The sequence below is a fragment of the Patella vulgata genome, chromosome 4 (genome assembly GCF_932274485.2).
Source record: "Patella vulgata chromosome 4, xgPatVulg1.2, whole genome shotgun sequence".
NCBI classification, from domain to species: domain Eukaryota; kingdom Metazoa; phylum Mollusca; class Gastropoda; family Patellidae; genus Patella; species Patella vulgata.
In genome coordinates, this window is record NC_065882.2 from 79,559,811 (window position 1) to 79,583,025 (window position 23,215).

Genomic DNA, 23,215 nt, shown 5'->3' on the forward strand with positions numbered 1-23,215 from the left:
GAATAAATTGTATTCTCATATTCTGTTTCATCTGATCTAGTAATAGTATATGGTCCACAGTTCAGTTCATCAATTCCTGGTACATATTGTCCAATATCCTGTATAATACAAACAAGTTTTATAACTTGTGGGATTATACGTTCTCGTATAAGGTATTATCACAGTTTCTGTCAAATTCTAAAGAAATCACTTGAAGAATTACTGGTAGAGCTTCCAGCTACCTGATAGAGCCCTATACATCTCCACCGTCCCACAAACTTAGTTTAGCTAAGTGTAATAAGATTTCATCCTGTTCTAGCTATTCGTATTTTGATTGATTGGCGGTCAACAAGACTTAGAATTAATGACAACGCATGATAATTTTACCTTTCCTGTTTCTGTAATATCCATATTAACTATTGTAGTAACGTCTTGTTCTACAACCATCGTCCAGAAATCTATCACTGTATTTGGTAAGGGTGTCTGGGTCAATATATAAGCACGTTTCTTTTTGTAACTCTGTAAATAAAATAAAATATTGTTAAGATATCCACGCAATGCGCGGAAATACGCTCACCCAGGATCTATGTTGCTGGAACAGAAGGTCGCGGGTACTGAATATGGATTGGGTTTGTCCTCTCATCACCGATACCCTTTGAACCAAATTAAAAAAATAAATCACTTAAGAACCGTAGCATGTATTGCGTTAACACAGTTTTCAGAAAAGGTGGGAATAATCTGGAACTAAAGGTCGCGGGGTGCTGAAAATTGATAGGATGTATCCTTTCATGACCCCAATGTTTTACACTGTTACACATGTAGCCTTGTTTACGGACTGGCCAACGGGCATCGATGATGACATAATTCGCCCTCGCTTACACCTGGAGGCATACAAATGCAAACATACCCAGTATTAGATTATAAACTACTGAGTAGAATAGAGGACATATGCCATACGAAACCAACCGGCAATTAAAATTCAACAGATAATATCTTACAGATGTGTACTTCATTCTAAAAGATGATATTTTAAACATCAATACTATACACTATCTGGTCTACATTTCACGTTTAGTCGTTTGAAAATATTATTTTCTTACCGATAAAAATAAAGCATTGATATAATCTGTGGTCTGTGGTTTTGATAAACACAGTCGAACTTTGTCGGCTGAAATAAACAAGCTAACATTGAGGATGACGTCCACCACGGCAATCCTAATATAAATAGAGGACACATATTAATTAATTGCACTTTTCTCTTGTTGAAAAGTATAAACAATCAAACTGACTATTTATACTTCGTCTAAGCAGAAAATGTTCACGGTCAAACTCAGTCAAAATACCGTAATTAGCCAATGAACCTTCCGTATGCAACCCTGTAGTTGACGCTTAGATGGCAAAAGCCTCGACCTTCTTAAAACAAATCCGAATAAAAGGAACAAGCTCTCGCGTATCGACTACCTAAGTTTCATTACCTTCTATCAGTTAAAATCAAAGGTATCTAGTCCCAAAGCATCGATCACCAGTGAAATTGTTAAGTTCTGCTTAGCGTCAGCGGATAATGTTAATCATTGAACTCAAGTTTAAACAATCTCCCTCAATTAAAAATTGCTTAGTATAAACAGAAAATTCTGATCATCGAATTTAATGAAGATACTGATATAATGAATCTATACCAAAGTTATCGTGTCCCAAAGTATCAACGAATAAAACTGCTTATCTCTGCTTAGCTTTAGCCGAAATTGCGTATATCTTTATATTCTACCAAGGCACTCACCTAAAACATCTAAACCAAGTGTGAACCTTCTAGATCAATTACAAAGAGAGTTTGTGTGTCCTTATAACATGACAGACAGACGGGCAGGTCCATTTTAATAGTCCTCTACTTTCTGCGAAAGGCGGAGGGGCGCAGGGGGGGGAGGATAAAATATACATAAATGTAATTTATTCTATGGAAGTTATACATTGTTTTATTCAATAGATATATAAATGAGTAAGTTCACTAGTACGAACCTAGAATTACGTAAGTTTGTCAAGACGACATTGAAACCACAATAATAAATATAAAACAAGAAAACTACTAACATGCTAGTATTGCCAGATCTCTGTTCTTATTTTGGTTTTCTTCTGATAAAGCTACTGAACAATCAGTTGCTCTTTGTGGCGGACATAAATCATTAAGCATCTGAAATAAAGATTCGTATTATAAATCACACAAATAGATCCATGCATAAAATTACATGAGAGTGTATAGTTAGTCAAAAGATATTAGAGTGTTGTATATTTACCTCAAATCGTTCTTGAAGCTGTGATTTACCAGACGTTTTATTGACCTTCAGTAATATATGATAGTCACTTTGATAAGACGTCACAGGAAATGTAATATCTCCAGCTATATACCATTCAGCTAAAGCATCATGTAGAAATACATATTGTTCCTGGAATATTTACATAGGGGAGAATTCGATTTTACCTTCAAATAATAATACTATAAGATATTAAGGCATACATTAAATAAACATACCCATGCCTGGACCATGTTAACTCGTTCATATCTCATCTGTTTAACACATTCATAGATATCTACAGAACCTTCTGCTCTAGCTTCTTCTATCAGATAATCTAAACCTATAAAAGTTCCCGTCCGTCCAATACCAGCACTGAAAAACACATAAATGCCTTAACGGTAAACCTATTTGTTTTACTTTTGATTGGTTATGAGATGGATAAATTATCATCTATATCAGTTCAAAATAAATGTGTTGACTTACCTGCAGTGTACCACCATTGGTCCAGGATGTGGCGATACAGCTTTAATCACCCTACTTCTGAATTCAAGCAATGATGCAATATCAGAAGGAACACCTTTATCAGGCCATGATGTAAAATGATATTGTTTAATGGTTCTAGATCCACATTCATCCTACAAATATATATAGTACTATTATGATAGCTGTTTCGATGAGCATCTTGAATGTTAATCGACAGGAAAAGACAAGTATGACTAGATCGTTCACTGCCTTCTTTCTGAAACTTAAAGACTCAATTTAATAAATGTTTTATGATTTATTTATAAGAATCTATCGCTATATTTGCTCAAAACTAAGGCGATATCGTATTTGGTTCATAGAGTTATTCACAGGTAATAGTTGTATACATATCTGTCGATAAGAAGAGAGAGCAGAGAGAGAGAGAGAGAGAGAGAGTTTAACGTCCACTCGACACAACTAGGTCATTTCGGGACTAACACATGGTTCAATTATATTTCAATAATTCGCTTGTGCGTAGGAGTAAACCGACGAACCCGGAGAAAACCCACGAGGTTGGACAGGCGACCCTACTCCTTGTCAAATACAACCGGGCAATCGAAACCACGTCAGTTGACTCAATGACATACCTTATGATACAGCGCGCACGCGCTAACCATTCGGCCATCCATATTTAACGTTTGGATTACTTAATACGATACTAAAGGATGGAAGCGGGGTTAACTTTTGTGATTAATTAAATCAATTATTGGACGTGTCTAATAATAGAAAAATGTTTTTGATGGTCTAAAAAATGAAATATGAGATTAACGGATATGTGCGTCCATAGTGCCTACAAGGTTTCAGGGCGTATATTTTTAACAAATTAAACACTTACTTTTGAGATTTTGAGAGTTCGAATTGTGAAGTGAGAAAAGTTCTCTTCATTGACCAATGTCATCGAAATTTGACCAAACTTCATTTCCTCGCCACTGTCCGGCCAGTACTTGAAACATTTTTCCTAGGAAATTATATTAGCTAAGATTAATATATTAGCATTATCTGTATCACATGTCCGTATATGCAGTCCTTACGAATATACTTGGCTGATTATAATCCATAGATTTTATATTTTCATGAACACTTCGTGAAACATTCCATTATAGCAAATGTACCCAGGCCAGAGGAGAACAGGGTTAATGTTTATGGGGGCCATGTTATCCGCACTTAGTGCATAGAGAAATCATATTTTATGATTATCCTTGAGAGTTGCTTTTAGCGATTGAGCACATTAGAAATCACCACACAATTTATGTGGAAAACAATCACTGGTCGTGTTATATGTGTATAAACCAGTGATTGTTTTCCATATAAATTGTGTTGTGTTTTTGGTTGTTTTTTTTTAAAAAATAACTTCATTCCATACACATCTATATTTTAATATTGTGATATAATTTAACTAATAGCTTTGCACATACAGTTCCCAATTCAACCAGGTTGGTCAACATAACAATCTTCCCGGTCTGTGAAACCCACAATAATCGTAAAAAATCTTTAATAATAACATCAATCGGACCTGTTAAAAGGAATTAAAGTATATCCGAAACTATATATAAAAATATATTTGGGTAATTAAAATATTAATAACTGATACGACATAAAATATCCATAACTTATACATATCAAATATCAACAACTTATACGGTATCAAATACCAATAAGTTATACGGTATCAAATATCCATAACTGATACGTTATCAAATATCAACTACTTATACGGTATCAAATATCAATAACTTATACGGTATCACATATCAATAACTTATACGATATAAACTGTACAGTTATCAGATTCTGCTAATCTGTGCGACGTGTTCAACTTGTGAGGCATTGTAATATCACAACATAAAATCTATAAATCTTATACCTCATGTAAATCATGTTTTATTTTAAAATGATCAAAAATATTTACAAAAACTTCTAACCTTGTGACGCGATATATTTGTTTTCAGCATTTGCATATCCCTGTGTAAAACATGTAAAAATAACATACAATAAATTAAAAATTAATTAAATATCTTCGCTTCCGTTAAAATTCTGCTCAAAAATATATAAAAGAGAGCACTTAGTAGCCATTTGGATCAGAATTTTAAAAAATGTGTAATCAAGTGTGTAACTATTTAGGCGTAGACATTAGGAACAGATTGTTTGCTAGATGAGCTTTGATTACTGCCCATAGGACTAAAAGGTACGCTTGACCAAATTACACAAATAGATAAACGTGGGTAGTCAGGTAGGAAATCTCTAGGACCTACATAGCTAGTAAATAAATAATAACTTACAGTTATATAGCACGCATTGATGTAATCAGAATTGGGGTCATCGTTTTCTATATCCAGTTTAACTCGTGAATGATCAACTGTCAATTTAAAGCAAAGATAATACACATTATTTAAAAAAAAGATAACATACATTATCCGTATACATTCAAATCTGTCTAATGATATGTTTTTATTATTATTCGTCTAAATGTAATCCGTCTACAGGTATATATGTGATTATTTAAAACACAGGGAGGAGAGAGAGAGAGAGAGAGAGAGAGGGGGTAACGTCCACTCGACACTAACTATGTCATTTTTGGACTACCATATTGTTCAATTTTACTTTAATAATTCGTTTGCGCGTAGGTGCCTTTAGCAGTGGGAGGGAAACCGGGAGACCCGGAGAAAACCCACGAGTTTGGATAGGCGACCCCACTCTTTGTCAGTTACAGCCGGTCAGTCGAAACAATGCCATTTGACCCAATGACAGACCTTATGATGCAACGTGCGCGCTAATATTCGGCCACACAAATGTCAATGTCTCATGGATAAAATAGATCATAATTTATTCCAGATATAATTATTTATTAAAGACACTTACAGGCACATATATTCTTATATCTATTTTTCGGCTTATTAACAGCATTCATACAATAATCATATGCTGAACATAGTCCGCTTGGAAGAGTCTGAAAGCGAATTAATATTGCTTATAGTTACATGTTCTATCATAACAATTGCTTTGGTACAAAGTCGCACAATCAAATGGACTTGTTTTAAAATTTGAAGACAATACAGCGGTCAGTTTGCGAAGGGTTCGATTTGTCGCCCCATATGAAGTTCTGGGCATGTTGTCATTGTCAGACTTGCAGGTGCCATTTATATAATGGTCGTCAATCTACGGGGACTAACTTTACACAAAGGCAGTATGAGCATGTGTTAACATTCTTCCTTCAGTAATTCTACACAATTAACGATGAACATTCCAAGTTTTTATGTTATTATGCAATATTTGAAATATATAATAACAAACAAGGATAGTGACAAATTTGTGTTGTAAAGTAAATATTGAAACATATGTCTCTCCAAGTGAAATTAAATCAGTAAAGACGAAACAAGAACATGTTCTTTTTAAAAATCATAACTTAATTAAATTGAAACATATCAGTTTCATTTCAATACTAAATAATGTAGAGTTATAGAAAGCTTGGCAAACATATTGGGTTCTATATGGCATATGGCTTATTAGGACCAACAAGTGACATCTGTGTCAATAATTCGTATTTGGGTATGAGGCGATTTACAATTGCAAGGAAACCAGGAAAGCCGAAGAAAACCAGAATGGGGGAGAACGGTAATCGTTACTTCTCTTGTTATGTAGATGTTTTCATGCCTGGGATAGAAATCACGACACGTGGCTCTATGGCAAACCTGATGGACATGACTAGGACAATCCATTAGATCAGCTTATGTTAGAATATACCATCTTTAATTATTTTACTAACTTACCTGATATTCAGTTTTGAAGGTTTTTTCTTTTTTTCTGCATTTGATATATTGTAGCAGATTGGTCAATTTAACACGTTTAGACGATTCACTTGGTCCATCAACGTTTACATAAACTTGTGTTGATTGTTCACCGACTTTTAGTTTGTTGGAAGAGCCTACATGATTAACATATGTATTACCACTCTCTGCAGGGTTCTCTCCCACTATGTAAAGAAGATGATATATGAACATATCGATATATTATACATGACAATAAAATAATGTATATACGTATTTTTATTTAATCTTTATATGAGGTTTGGGAAAGTTAGAAACTAGGTTGTTTGTTTTATTTAGTCAGGTTTTCCTATGTAAATAGACATGATAGAAATATGATTTTTGTTAAACGAATAGCGGTATTGTAACAGATTGAACTTCAGCACCAGCCATTCACAGAACACTTGAACAAAAATGACGAAACTAAAATAAAATGAGGTTGACATGGTGCTACATGGTTCTACTAGATTAACTATAATTATACGACACTCGGCTGACCATTAACTGTTTTTTCTGAAGGTCTTGATACATCAGTTTTATCATTTAGTGGTATATGGCCAGATTCCGTTGATTTCTGCCGCCTGAAAAGATAGACCCGCACAAAATGAAATTACAAAACGTGTCGAATATTTGTGATCATTTTTAAATAAAATTAAGAATCCTCTTTTATAAAAATATCGAACCTTCAATAATTCAGAAAGTATTAACAATATTATCGCTTAAAGAATTAAATTGGTGGGTTTTTTTTTGACGTGACAACTGCATCTGTTAAACGTACAACTTTTCGTAGATGATTTAACACATATGAGATGGAATTGTGTGATTATAAATAGTAGCTCAGGAATACGCAATGCCTCTACTTAAATATAAAAAAAAAACATTTTAACTACTATCAATGCTCTTTGGTAATTTTGATTGTCCACTTATAGAGGCGCTAGAATGAACGACTGATTCAGCTTACCTTCTACATTTTAGGACTAGAAAGATAACAACAGAAGCGATAATAACTGCAACCACAGTTGATACTACAGCAGCTATTAGTGTTGTGTAATCGCCTGGTTCTTCTGGGGTTTGTACATCTAGAATCATAAAAATACAATGTTTTGATGAAATTATAATGTAATAATATTTGCTGCAAAACGCGGACATTTGCTGAGACGAATTGGATTTCATTGACTGAATGAAATCGCAGGAAAACGACACAAAGACTTGAAATGATATGAAATGAAATGGGGTTTAACGTCCTACTGTTCTGCTCCGACTGGGCTAAAGGAGACGGGCATATACAGTGTGCTGTGAGGGAAATTTTGCCCGGACAGCGGCACAACGGCCTACCCTTAAGTCGAATTCCAACTACAGAGGGATCATTTACGTGCACGCCGATGTGTACACGGGACCTCGGTTCTGCGTCCCATGCGAACGACTAGACAGTTGTCTTTGTCAGACCACCCCCTGCCTGCACGACTGACAAGGGGGAGACCACACCGGAAAATCCTGATGAACTTTCTCGGCCAATACCGGGAGCGAATCCGGGACCTCCATTCTAGCGAGCCAGTGTCTTACACACTTAACTACTGTGGCTCCCGGCACAAAGACTAACACAATCAGATGCCCATTCTCATATAAGATATAACGTAAATTATTTTTTATCAGATACGATCTAATCGTGTGTGAGCTATCAACGTTACGGGTTATTAGAATAATACGTTCCTTTGCCATGAACCTCGGCAATTTATCGATAATGCGTCTTTTGAAAGTAACTTACACTGTAAAAAATATCCATTTCTGATGTGGCCGAATTCCGTAGTTTAACACCTTTTTTCTGTTAATCGAAGGATTTTTTGGTAAAATTGTGTTAAAAGCATGAATTATTTCTTCAAATTACGTGTTTTATATATTTCTGTGGAATATTCAGTATTTAACAGGAACTTTCCGTGAAATTTAGGGATCAAATGTTTTATTCCCTTCTATAATGGACTTAATCCTGTTATTTTACGGAATAAACGGTGGAATGACAAGGAAGTTCCGTGAAATTTAGGGATAAAATGTTTTATTCCGTTCTGTAATGGACTTAATTCTGTTATTTTATGGGATAAGCGGTACAACGATAAGTAATCATATACATATATAATCATTTATAATAATGATCATGTTATAGTATTCATTTCAATGGATTAACCATAATATGAAGAATCATATTTTGTAACGTTTGGTATATTAATTGAAATGTATATCTAATTTCCATTATTTATAAGATCTATAAAGTGTATTGTTATTCATCATACGGAAATCAGATTGTAAGTATTTTCATAAATATGTAAAAATATGTTTTAATGCCTCGTGTGGTAAGGTTGTAATATCTGGTAATCAAGCAGGCTTAAATCCAGATAGTACAACCCGTTGGCCAGTGTAAGTCAGGTTGTCTCTATAGCAGAGTCTACCACTGAAAGCCTCCAACGAGTGGCGGGTTGTGATACCTTGCTCTCGATTCATAAATTAGCGAAAAGAGGTTATGTTTAAAAATTATCTGCGATATCACTTCGGTGGAAGCGGACGTTAGATAAAGCTATTTGACGCACGGGTATAAAGTCAATGGTTAATTCAATGAAATTTTTATCATCTTCATGCTCAGGAAAGAAAATTTACCAGGATTTTTTTTTCTGAATTTGAAAATGGAATTTATGTTAATTGAAGGAATTTCTGTAAATTACAGGAAAAACAAATACGGATAAAATTTTCCTGGTAATTTTTGTTTCCGGAATTTTTTACGTTTTTTCACGGAAATTTTTGTTACAGTGTACCCTTACAAATTGGACCTTGGAAACCATCAACACAACCAACAAGTCCACAACTACCAGTAATTACATCACATGGCGTTTTATCAGCACAGTTACCACATTTGCTGTCACAGTTGTCACCATATCTCCCTGCTTCACAATCTGTTACATTAATTTTATTAAGAGACTATTAGAAATCATGTACTTGTTGCCAGTCTAAATGTCTATTACAGAGATTGGTAAAGAAACAATGGTCACAATAGTTATGTTAAAAGAATTTTAATTTTACCTGTTTTACAGTTAGATCCTATTTTACCAGGTAAACACCCACTTTTACAATTTCCAGTCGTGTGATCACATAAACCATCTTTACAGTTAGACGGACAATCATTATTACAATCTATACCATATAATCCTATTTTACATCCACCAGTACACAATCCACTTGTTATATTACATTTACCAACAGTTGTACCAACTACTGGTTTACAGTTAGTATTACATAGTTTACTACATGATGATCCCCATCTTCCATCTTTACATTCAGTACAAGAGTTGGCATTATCCTGGTTACAAACAGTACAATCAGTAGTACAGTTGATATCACATCTGTCTCCAGTTTTACCTTCAATACAAGATGTACATGTACCATAATCTCTGCCACATTCACCATCACATCCTGTACTACAGTTCAAATCACAATCATTACCATATCTTCCTACAATACAATTATTACATCTACCACTTCTATCACATCCGCCAACACACCCAGTATTACAGTTCATATCACATCTTTTACCATATCTTCCCATAATACAGTTAGTACATCTACTTGTATTCCTATCACATCCACCATCACATCCTGTACTACAGTTCAAATCACATCCATCACTATATCGTCCCATAATACACTCATTGCATCTACCATTTTTATCACAAGTAGTCGCCGTCTGGTCTGGCATTGGTTGACATTCTGCACCACATGTTAGGTTGCAGTATAGACCAAATCTATCACGTTTACAGTTATTACATGTACCATCAGATTTAGAACAATTATTGTTTAAACAACCATTGCTACAATTATGTTGACATTTGGAACCATAAAAACCTGTTTTACAATCTCCAGTACAAACACCAGTATTAGGATCACAGCTGTCATTAAGGCATGTATCACAAGGTTGACATGTAGAAGTTGATGTACTGTAGTATCCACTATTACAGTGTCCTAGAACTGTAATAAAAAATGAAATAGGGTTTAACGGCCTACTGTTCGGTTTTGACTGGGGCATACACAATACATTGTCCAATGAGGGGAATTTAGCCCGAACATCGGCGCTATAGCCTACTCTAATATCAAAATTCAAATGCCAATGGGGCTTTCAGGTATACGCCAATGTGTACATATGACCTCGGTTTGTCGTCACATCCGAACGACTAGACACGTGTCCATGTGAGTCCCTTCGTCCTGAACTTTTCGGGCCGACACCGGGAGGTAACCCGCGACCTTCAGGCTAGCGAGCCAGTTTCGTACCCACTTAGCCACCAGGGCTCCAGATTTGGAATAAAGATGATATATATTAATATAAATATACTGTTGAGATGTCGAACCCGATGTACTGTAGTTTCCATTATTACACTGTGTTTGAAATGTAACATAGATGATATCTATTATCATTACCTTATACTAGATCTGTAACATAGATGGCTGACATATATAATTATTATGTGTTATTATTGCGGCATATTGATAGTGCGCCCTTTCATGTAACATGTTCATGGGCACTTTACAAAATGACAATGTAATCATAAATACACAACAAGGTTATGGACATGTTAACGATTGTTAAACGCCCGATTAAATAAATGTGTTTTAAGTTGTTTTTGTAAAAGAATACAGAGATGTACAACATCTTAAACTAAATGGCAGATTATTTTACAAAACAGGTGCTTGATAACTAAAAGAGACCAGTTGAACAGTTTTGGGCATAAAAAGTTCTAAAAGATCAGAGAGGTAAACTTGAGCTAAATTATTTTAAACACTTAAAAGTAAGTAATAAAATCTTAAAATCTATTCGATATTTAACAGGTAACCAGTGCAAATTATATAAAACAGGAGTTATGTAGTCGCATATCTAGTTAAAGTATCTAGCTGCAGTATTCTGTACTCTTTGTAATTTATCTATACGCTTTCAAGGTAAACCAATTTAAAGTGAATTAAAGTCATCCAATCGAGAAATGACCAGAGAATTATCAAGTGACTTAGTGGCCTCTACAGTTACAAATTTGCGTATTTGACCTATATTTCTGATATTAAAATTGCACAATTTACCATTTTTTTTACTTGAGCATAAAACTATCAAAGATCGCGCGAATAATACTGGCATAATAAGATGAAAATATATCACATCGGAACAATCATAGCATTTATTGTATATGTGTTGTATTTGCCATACAGCAGTATCGTGTATTACTATAATTATAAACATTCTGTGGTTATGAAGTGTTTTATTTGCTGTACTGCAGTATCCTATATTACTAGATATTATTGTTATGTACGCGTTGTTATCATTTTCCATTTGATGTACTGTATAACAGTTTACTCAATATGCAAATATAGAAATGAAATATCTCAACCTACGATCTGCCATTTAAGTTATATTTACTAAAATGTTAAACACATAATAGGAGGCTTTAGAGAATTGAAATTACATCTCATTGATATGATGTCTTGTTTCGACTAGCTATGGAGAAACTTCACACTTCATTTATTTCTGTTTAGATTTGTTTTGTTAATTATGTTTACTTTAATACTTGACTGATTTACTTAGTTCACAGAAGGACACCAACTCAATAATTTCATGGAAAGTATGGCATCCTATAAACAAGTCCTCATATCAATCCAACAGAACAATAATTTTATTTTTCAGTCAGATGAAAGATTTTTTAAGGAGATCACATATCTAAATCCAAATTACCTATTCTTGTGTATAAAAAATAGATATAGCAGCTGGTAATATTTAAGTATTACTAATCATTTATATGGCGCAGGCTTTTACAAAATGTATTCAGATACATACATTGCAAGCAAAATGTACCATAATTTAAAAATAATGTATAGTTAAAGATATAAGGATATATAATAATTTAAGTAAAAGTAAAACTTCTATACAGTTGTACAAGTAAAAACATACATTTCAGAAATCAAAAAAAAAATAATTCATAGTTCAATAAGAAAAACTGTATAAAGATCTTTAAACAGAAATAGTGAAAATAAATATATAGATAAAAAGTGTTTTCAATTGTGTTTTAAAATTAGACAAAGGGGTGGAACTTCCGAGAGCAAATGAACGCTCGTCGTAAGCATTCAGTCTAGATGCTTTGCACACAATTGAATAATGATCATTCGATGACCTCAGTGTATTTTATGGACTCAACTGGATATTTTTTACTGATTTTACTGATTTACCTTAGATGAAAATAACAAGACCTGCAAATAAGATGCGGTATTATTTGATGCTTACCTACTAAGACTGAAACATCTTCATTAAGTTTGTTCACAAAATAAATTCAGTCCTTTCTTCATTCAGTTTAGGGAAATTGATTTCTATCCATATACGAATCTAATTAATACAATTTTCAATTTGATATTTCGATGTATCGAAATCTCGAAGCAGTATTGGAATCTCGAGGCAGTGAGGGTTTAAGCCTCAGATACAACTGAGTATCAGCCGGGTAAAATTTGGACTGTTGACAATGTTTCTCATTAATCGGGTGGTGTAAATGCTGAACAAAATTGAACCTTAAACTAAGCCCTGAGACACATCAAAACTAAAATGTTTTAGGCAGATGGTTTATTGTCTATAGTGACAAATTAGGAACGATTGGTTAAATAAGTATATCTACAGCTAAACCTGTAATCGTAAAGTAGGATATAAGTACGTCAGTTACCTGCAAAAATTTCAACTTCACACATTTCTAGGGCGTCGTTAAAGCTTTGCACATAGACAGTTTTACCAGAAAATGATGTAGATGAACCTTGATTACACCCAGCTACATTATAAACAGACTGTATTGTTGATGTTGTATCTTTATAACATGTTGTAGCTAATTCAAGTCCTTGTTCACTACACTGACCACTAGAACTTGTCTTTATCTCAAATCTTTGTAATCTCCCCCAGTCTGAAAATAAATGAAAATATAAAATCAAGCATAAACTAGCACTGTCGTTTCAATTCTTGCTATTTCACTTGTCGATGTTAATCGTTGTGTATTTTATTGTCTATATATATATATAATTAATGTGTCGCACTGTGTATTGTATTGCATGTACATCTATAAGTAATGCATCTCGCCTTGTTTTGTATTGTATTGCATGTATATCTATAATTAATGTATCTCGCACTGTGTTGTATTATAATCATGTTTAATATACCACCCTTTAATTCTTATATTACTTTTATAAACATAGATTCAGTCGTTTTCTAAACTAAATATAAGGGGTGTTATGTTGTGTAAATCAAGTTATATTCGATACGTATAATTAATAATGTGCCACGGATGAATGGATTTCAACTTTAAAAACGTATATCAAAGATTAGTATGACCATTATCGTCATTACTAATATTACCTTACAATAGAAAGAGATATATTATTTCAATGAGTATTAGTTTTCAAATGTTAATCAAAGCTGTGTGATTTGCAAAATCAAATAAATAAACAAAATCAACCACTTGACGTCATTCTGATATTCATCAAATCATAAGCTAGCTTTCTGCTCTTTCTCAAGCGTCTGCGGGTGTTATAATATATATCAGTAAGTTGATATAAACCATACATTTTTATATATAATATTGGGGACGTAGATACACGTAGATAGAATGATATGGTGTTCCTCGAGCCAAATCATTACCTGTTCAAATGGATTTGATGAACAGGGTTTATTGGTTTGTTTATTATGGAAATACTGTTCCATGGTTACGAGCATGAACTCTGATAATCAATCAAACACTAAGAATAGAATCAGATAAACATCGGTAATCCCAAATTTATCAATTAAATAGGCCATATTCAGTTTAATCGCTGCTCTGGAATACCGATTAGTTCTTCATGTTAGCAACTAATACTCTCACTACCATTTTTTCAGACCTTAACAATTGAAAAACATTATATTATTTGTCAATTTAAATCAACATTCATGTTGTGATCTTACCGAGAAAAGAGGGGCTTCTGATATCCACTATTTAAGATTGGCTTCTGGTGTCCAATATTTAAGACAAATGCTATAATGTGAAGCATGCTAAGGAGGTAGCCTATCTATATATATCTACTTACAGTTTCTGTTCTGTATGTTGTATATTTTAATTTGGTTGAAATAATACAACTGTTGTAAATCAACACACCACCAACCAGACACTCCTTCCGGTGTATGAGTACATGATTGGCCAATATTAAAATCACTATTAGTATTACCATCTACAGCTCTAGAAGCGACACCACCATATTTTGTAGAACTCTGTTGTACTGATTGTTGACGAAGAGCAACATTGGTGAGTATATCTGTTTAAAAAGAACTTTGTTGATGTAGCTGGTTAAACAGTTAGAATAATATTATATTGAAAGTTGGGGAACGATCAAGCATCTCATCTTGAATGTGTACGGCTCTTCTATTTCTAAAATAAAGGATGTGTCGCTTGTCAACAAGTCAGCTATGTACATGCTTACCCGCACCCTCCACAAAAAGTAATCAGTGCTATGAATTATAACACCCACTTTACCCACCCACCCTCCCTCTTCCCCAAAGCGGACATTTTATTTGTTGTATTTGGCCTAGAAATAGATATTTAATAGTAGAGATGGAGGTTAACGACGCATGCTATGTGTGAATGAAAAACATCTTAGTTGTCAGTAAATACAACATGTAAATACAAAATACAAATACATGTAACATGTAAATACAAAACAGAGAGAGAGAGAGAGAGAGTGGGGGAGAGAGAGAGTATGAGTATGGGTCTTTAGCAGTGAGAGGAAACCGGAGGACCCGGAGAAAACCCACGGGGTTGGACAGGCGACCCTACTCCTTGTCACGTACAACCGGGAAATCGAAACCACGCCAGTTGATTCAATGACAGACTTTATCGTTATTATACAGCGCGCACGTGTATTGCTGGCAGAAGTGGGCAGAAAGATGATTTAATATACATATTAATTCGACATTTAATGTCTACATTAAATCGATTTAATATGTGTATTAAGTCAACCAATGAGAACATCGTTTTTAATATCCATATTAAATCGGTTTAATATGTGTATTATGTCCACCAATCACTAGCTAGGAAATAATATCTGTATTAAATCAACCAATGGGAGAACTGTTTTTATTATCCATATTAAATCGATTTAAGTCCACCAATCACTAGCTATGAAATAATATCTGTATTAAATCAACCAGTGAAAGCCACCCTTTTAATGACTGCCGCGAATTTCGACGCTGTGAGCAGACGTCAACGATTTAAAAAAAATAAGAATGTCTTTCTTGTCGGGTATTCTAGTGACCCAGAACAGCATCAACCCTCTCTTGGCCGGTAAAGATCGCGGTGTAACTGCTCGAGACGATGAAACAGACGTTCAGTAATTGCTGCACTGTCTTCTTCAACTGTGAATGCTCTGCAACAGTCATTTACTTCGTTCCGAAAATCATCAATGAATTGTTGTAAATCAGTTAAACGTGCCATTTCATTAGGATTTCGTGTCGCTGGCGCCGTCTTACATTAATTATTGACACAATGGCCAATCATTGAAAGGATGGCTTTCATTGGTTGATATAATAGATATTAATTCCTAGCTAGTGATTTGTGGACTTAATACATATATTAAATCGATTTAATATAGATATTAAAAACAGTTCTCCCATTGGTTGATTTAATACAGATATTATTATTCCCTAGCTAGTTATTGGTGGACATAATACACTTATTAAACCGATTTAATATGGATAATAAAAACGATGCTCCCATTGGTTGATTTAATACACATATTAAATCGATTTAATATGAACATTAAATGTCGAATTAATATGTATATTAAATCATCTTTCTGCCCACATCCGCCAGCAATACACGTGCTAACCATTCAGTCCCCCCCCCCTACAAAACAAAATGCAACATGTAACACAACATCCAAATACAACAGGTAGATACAAAGGTAGGGCCTATATAAGATCTTTTAAATACAATTTGTATATACAACATGTAAATATACAGAATGTAAATACAACTTGTAAATACAACATGTAGGGCATAAATATAACATGTAAATATACAGCATGTAAATGCAACATGTAAATATTACATGTAAACATACAGCATGTAAATACAATATATAAACAAAATACAATTCGAAAACAATATGTAAATTCTTGTTTTATTGCAAAAGGTTTACTAAAAAAAACTATTAGTTTAATACATAACCCTGTAGATGTGCTTATTTCCTGACCGGTTACACAAACAGTCATATTCTTGAATTATGTTATGGAATGCATAGGTACTTAAACATAACTATTTCAGAAACGTTCATTACAATTTTAGCTATTTAAATTATTCAATACAATAAAGCAAGTAATACCTGTGCAAACACCACATGATCTCATACAGTTCTGTCTATAAAACTGTTCTCTAGGATAGTCAGTATTACCACATGATTGACAGTTGATGTTATCTGTATCTCTACATTCATTTAAAGCTGTAAAAATATACGATGGCTACGTTACTAATTAAATACAGAATATATGTTAAAGATGATTTATGTAAGAGCGAAATCTGCATATTACAGGCCTTTCTTTTGGACTCAAATATTATATACATTATTAATTAAACATTTATTCACATGTCAAGCCCATGATCAACAGATACTCGGATGGTCGCGCTTTTCGGTGGATCGAAACAATCGCCATTTAATAATTTGATTTAAAATGGATTTTCGAGACTTTGTTTATTATCGTAACAATGGTACTTGACAATCGAGACTATATTGTGAACACTTCAAAGCCGGATAACTTAGCTCAGAAACGATAGTTTGACTGACATTTTCAATATATTCTTTTTATTTTCCATTATCTATTTTGGAACTATTATAACAAGAACAGCCAGCTGTTCATCTAAATCTTAATTAACACACAGTGCTTGCAAAATAAATTCGATTTTACGCTTAGATGACTGCATGGAGGAACGATAATTATTCCACTTTCACATTAATTAATATATCGTTGGAAAATAACAACATCAAATTCGTCAGATTATAGACGACCTTCATCTATATAGAAAATGAAATTAAATGCAGTTTAATCTCCAATTTATTTGATGGGGCGAGCACGAACCTAAATACAGCGAGTTCAACCGATTATAGACCACCTTGGCTTCTAATTGTATATAAATACTATAACAATGTTAATGAGTACTACTTACCTAAATTATACTTTAATAGCAATAATATAATTATAACTGCTGACAACTCTTTGACTTTCATTGTTGACCACATTCGTCAGGCCTAAGATAAACAAAAGAGTCAAATTCCATTTTTTAAACATCTATTTGTGAATTTTAAATACGGTTCGCTTAAAATAAAAATCCACGTAATGTTACTTTATAAAATTAATAAAGGCCAATATATAGATTTATATGAACATAGACTTCAATCTATATATATTCATTTAAAATATCAGTTATTTTAAACATAAATGATTTTACATGTAATGACATGGGAGTAATGTTCAGTACCCTTATAAATATAATAAAGCTTATTGGTGTTTACATGCTACCGTCGTCTATTACTATCGTAACACGTGACTGGTTTTTGCTGAATAATATAGCCCTTCTAATCTTCATACCGCTATCGCTTGTGTAAATATGTACAGATAGTAGCTTCCTTGTTGAACGTGTATGTCTTTAAATAAAGCATACATATAAAGAACGACGTTTGTCTATAATGTGTGACATATTATCTTTAACATGCTCCAGTGGCGATAACTGTACGTTATAGAAACTAGTCGCCATTACTTGGAATATAAATGTACACATGACATTATTTCCTATCCATTGACTTTAATGTAAATTTTAATCACTTTAGCCAGATGTAACTTTCCCCCGAATTTTAGTTGGGTTGTACTTTCATGTTATTTGTTGTCTCTGTGCACGGCTGTAAGATTACTCCGAATTTAATTGGGTTGGACGCTTTCTATCACATATGGATGAGGTTCACCATGGAAACTGGAAGTGGCATACAAGTAAAAATACAACTGCCCGCCCTATATTTCAACGTAACTAATCTCTTAACTATGTTATTCCTCGGTTTTGTGTGAGTATTATAAAAAGATATTTCAATCTGTTGGATGGGAAGTAGATAAACATACATTTTACTGATAAATAAATACTTTTTAAGAGCACAGGAGGTATTGCAATTTACAGTCTATTGTGAACAGACTAAATAAATTGTATTGTTTAGTTGCAGGTTATATAAGTCTGTGTGACTACAACCCGTCAAATCCTCCTATTTACGTGTTTGTCATCGTTTAGCCTATTACAATATGCCCGACTTATTATATACTATTCAAAAAAAGTAGGGGATATTTGATTTTGGGGGCATAATACTAAAGTATGCAAATGACTACGAAAAAAGTCACTATAGAACCTAACAGAAGAAACATTTCCAGTTACATGTGACCCCCAAACGCACCAATAGCTACCGCATGGAATGCAGGTGATGCTTGGGATCATCATGGGGGTCCAACCCAAGATTTGCACGACTCTGACTTTGAATGTTACAGTCATTGTGGCATTGAATTCCAGGGTGGAAACATCAGTTTAATTGTTTTAGTGACCAGAAAACAAATTTTGATATGCGTCGGCTTACCCAAAATGAAAGGTTACGTGCCCTTGGCATGCTACAGATCGGCACAACACAGGCGGTTGTGGCGCGGACGATGAATGTTTCTCAGTCTGTCATAAGCAGGCTATGGTCCAGATACCGTGATACACAATCTGTACAGGACAGACCACGCTCAGGTCGACCAAGGGCGGCAACTCAAGCCCAGGATCGATTTATCCGTACCTTGGCCTTGAGAAATCGTGTCATCACAGCAAATCAGATCAGCGCTCGTCTTCAAACAGACACTGGTGTGAGAGTGAGTGGCCAGACGATTCGGAATCGACTGCATAGGGGTCACCTTCGCGCCCGACGTCCTCGCGTGATCCCTTGTTTGAGAGATCATCACATTCAGGCAAGACGTCGTTGGTGTAGGGATCGTCAACACTGGGATAATCGACGCTGGAGCAATGTGATGTTTTCAGATGAGTCAAGGTTCACTGTTGATTTTTTGGACAGACGTAGGAGGGTGTGGCGTCGTCGAAACGAGCGCTTCCAAGACGTTAACGTCATCAGACATGATCGATTTTGGGGTGGTTCTGTTATGGTGTGGGGAGGCATCACTGTTGGTGGAAGAACGGCTTTACATGTTGTTGCAGGGCGTGTTACAGGCCAGTACTACCGGGACAACATCTTGGCAGTCCATGTTGTGCCGTTCGCACGACGTCATGGCCGCCGTTTCATCTTCCAGGATGACAACGCAAGATGTCACAGGGCCAGGATCGTTACAGGTTACCTCCAACAACAGAACATCACCACATTACCTTGGCCAGCACTGAGTCCCGACCTCTCCCCCATCGAGCATGTCTGGGACATGCTTGGACAGAGGTTACGTCAACGTCAACAACGTCCTGCCAATGTCCAAGAACTTGCTGCTGCGTTGCAACAGGAATGGGACAATCTGGACCAAAATGACCTTAGACGTCTCATTAGGAGTATGCCACGTCGGATCAATGCTTGTTTGGCAAACAGAGGAGGATTTACCCGTTACTGACTTGGTTGTGATGCTGTGGTAACTTTGCTGTTTGACCCCGGGTATCATTTTACCCTTATAATGGTCAGTCTGTGCCTTACTTAGTCTCACGATCATTTGGAATAAATCGATGAATGTGAACTTCATTTCATTTTGTCATTTGTTTCTTCGTCAGTTTCATTAGGTGACTTTAATAACACTTAAAAATCAAATATCCCCTACTTTTTTTGAATAGTATATAGTTTCTGAATAATAAAATTGTACTAAACGACATACAGCGACAGTTCATATCGTATAATGTCACTTGTTGTCTTCTTAGAAGTCGTATATTTCTATTTGAAGATTTCACATACCAAACTAATTTGTGGTGTTGGTTGTAAACGTCCACGTATAAGTAAACTTTTTCGAATTCATTTGTTATACTTAAGGTAAAAAGTGACAGGTATTTGAATCTGTGTTATCATAATATTTGTATCAAGTAATAATTCTTTAAATATATAGATATAAATTATAAAACTTACCATATATCCTGTACCAATACCAATAGAATAACAAGCATGTATAATCCGCCCGGGATATGTGCCTCAACTTTGTGAAATGGGTGAAACCAACACCTCATATGAGATAATTTTAAAGAAGGAAGTAAATTACAGTAGACCATGGTGATCTGTATACGGGGATTTGTGTATATATTGTCACACTACAGTGAATTATTATAATAGGGCGCAATATAAGATCAGAAAAAGTTAATAAAAACAATTTTAATCTCAAGTAAAGGTATTTACCAAATATGAAGTTTTATAAAGAGAAAACTAATTCTATCTTAGTTAACGCTTTCACTCACTACGTGGATCATCAGGCATAAGGTATATATGAAAATTAAAATGATGAACATAGGTTGTGCTGCAATCGCTTTCAATCAGACCTGTAATGTTCATTCTCAATAAATGACATTATTTATGAATAGCCCCTAGACGGACGGAAAGTACTTTAAAATGTTAAACAACCAGTGTTGAAATCAGTTTGTGACGGCATACCCGTTATCTTTTAGCTTCACGGAAAACGATTAAAAGATAAAAGGTATGCCGTATAGATAAAGTACAAGTACTTCTATGTTAACGGTAGATAAATACATAAATGAATTTTAAAAAATACGCCCAGGTAAAACATTCACCACTTTACTTCTTTCTGACATACATTAAATCATATACGCTAGCTGTCTGCCATCTACAGACATCTTCAGATATTAATAATGTATACCGAAAATTAGATTTTACCATACATATATACATTCGTAGAATAATAGATTTCCTTGACATTGTATTATAAATTATATCAGATAACGTACAACGCAAATCTATAAAGTATACGATACATATGGCATTAATTTACATAGTCTAATCCAGTGGTTCTCAACCTTTTTTTGCCAACGGCACACATTGGAACACATGAAAATATAGCGGCACACCTGGCTATAATAAATATATATGAAAAATATTTGAATTTTGTAAAATAAAAACATGGTACGTCAGACGGCATACAACCGTATACGACATAGTCATAGACGCATAGAATAACTCAAACTAAATAAAGAAAAACACAGCTATGAACTTATTTTATTACAGTGTAACGAATTTCATGAATCAAACTGTATTGCAGTGTTTCGAATTTTATCAGTCAAATAGCTGATTTCTTTAGTGACAAATTTTCTTAATGTGCCGTTCAAAATTTTGCCGCACACATACCTCGTATATATATATATATATATATATTAGCAGGAATTGGCATAAACAGCAAACTCATCTAGATATTCACCAACCGCATCAAAACAAAATATATATGTCAATTCCCACTAGTTTATATCAGTAATTGTTTTAAAAATATTATCTATTGGTCTTCTAGTGTACTTCTATTATTACTATATATATATCTCCAGTAATATTAGCACAACCGTAAAGCTGCGCTACTTTGTTTCACGGTAAACGATGAAAAGATATAAGGTATGCCGACAAAAACTGATTTCAACACTGGTTTAATAACATTTTAACATTTTAAAGTACTTTTCGTCCGTCTTGGGACTATTCATATATAATGTCATTGTATAAGATGGATAGTATAGTATATTTATACATATTTACATAGTAACACTGTGGTTTTGTAAACTTGTACCTCCATATAACCCACATATCTCATTTATATTTCACAGTCCTGTATATTATACTTCTGTTGTCATTCAAAGTGTATATAATCTGACAAACGTCTATCTTATAATATGTCATATTGCATATACATTTCATAATTATGCATATTGCCCAATGTATTTCTACTGTCATCTGATGTGTATATAATATTATACACGCCCATCTTATAATTCACCTGTTTATATAAAACGTATATAATATTATAAACGTGTATCTTTCTTGGGTAGTAACTAAAAATATTGTTGCTTGATGACCCAGTCCCTTAATCCAATTGTGTACGCCCACTACCTAAAACGGTATGGTTAATTGAGACTGTAATGCCTTTGAAATGAAAATATTCAGACTTGGTTGACAGAGGCTTCTATTAAGACAACCCACAAATAAAATTCCGTCAATTCCAAAATGTTTATGTTTGACCAACATCTAGGCGATCCTATCACTTTTATATCAAATTGAATTAACATATTTAGTTTGTTTAAATTGCATTTGGTAGTAGTAGGTAAAATGTGTTTTTGTACGTGATGGTGATGCAGGACAGAGTTCCGGGTATAATTTTTGAAAACGTGGTGGGATTGTCTTTTACGATTTATGGAAGAAGCCTATCGATTTCAATATTCTCTGATCGAATGCGCTTTTAATCATCTAAAGGACAATACAGGACAATTATGCTTGGTGTGTTCTTTTTTATGTACTTTTAAAAAAATAAATTATATCTTGTTGGGATTATTAATGTGGCATTTCGGGTCATTTATTAGA

At 34.1% G+C, this 23,215-nt stretch overlaps 2 protein-coding genes across 2 annotated transcripts; both read right to left on the minus strand.

Moving 5' to 3' along the window:
- Positions 1-2,467: 2,467 nt before the first annotated feature.
- LOC126817085 (receptor-type tyrosine-protein phosphatase kappa) lies at positions 2,468-7,639 on the minus strand. The gene is made up of 10 exons (XM_056100319.1): positions 7,554-7,639; positions 7,091-7,173; positions 6,557-6,759; positions 5,649-5,736; positions 5,069-5,145; positions 4,712-4,751; positions 4,205-4,302; positions 3,625-3,747; positions 2,751-2,902; positions 2,468-2,639 (listed from the first exon to the last, which is right to left on the minus strand). Exons 4-10 carry the CDS (start codon positions 5,695-5,697, stop codon positions 2,468-2,470), a joined length of 711 nt encoding a protein of 236 aa, XP_055956294.1. The 5' UTR covers positions 5,698-5,736; positions 6,557-6,759; positions 7,091-7,173; positions 7,554-7,639.
- Positions 7,640-9,453: 1,814 nt separating this feature from the next.
- Positions 9,454-20,882, minus strand: LOC126817081 (cell death abnormality protein 1). The gene is made up of 7 exons (XM_056100320.1): positions 20,780-20,882; positions 17,830-17,911; positions 16,991-17,107; positions 14,702-14,926; positions 13,318-13,548; positions 10,092-10,600; positions 9,454-9,531 (listed from the first exon to the last, which is right to left on the minus strand). Exons 2-7 carry the CDS (start codon positions 17,900-17,902, stop codon positions 9,454-9,456), a joined length of 1,233 nt encoding a protein of 410 aa, XP_055956295.1. The 5' UTR covers positions 17,903-17,911; positions 20,780-20,882.
- Positions 20,883-23,215: the final 2,333 nt, after the last annotated feature.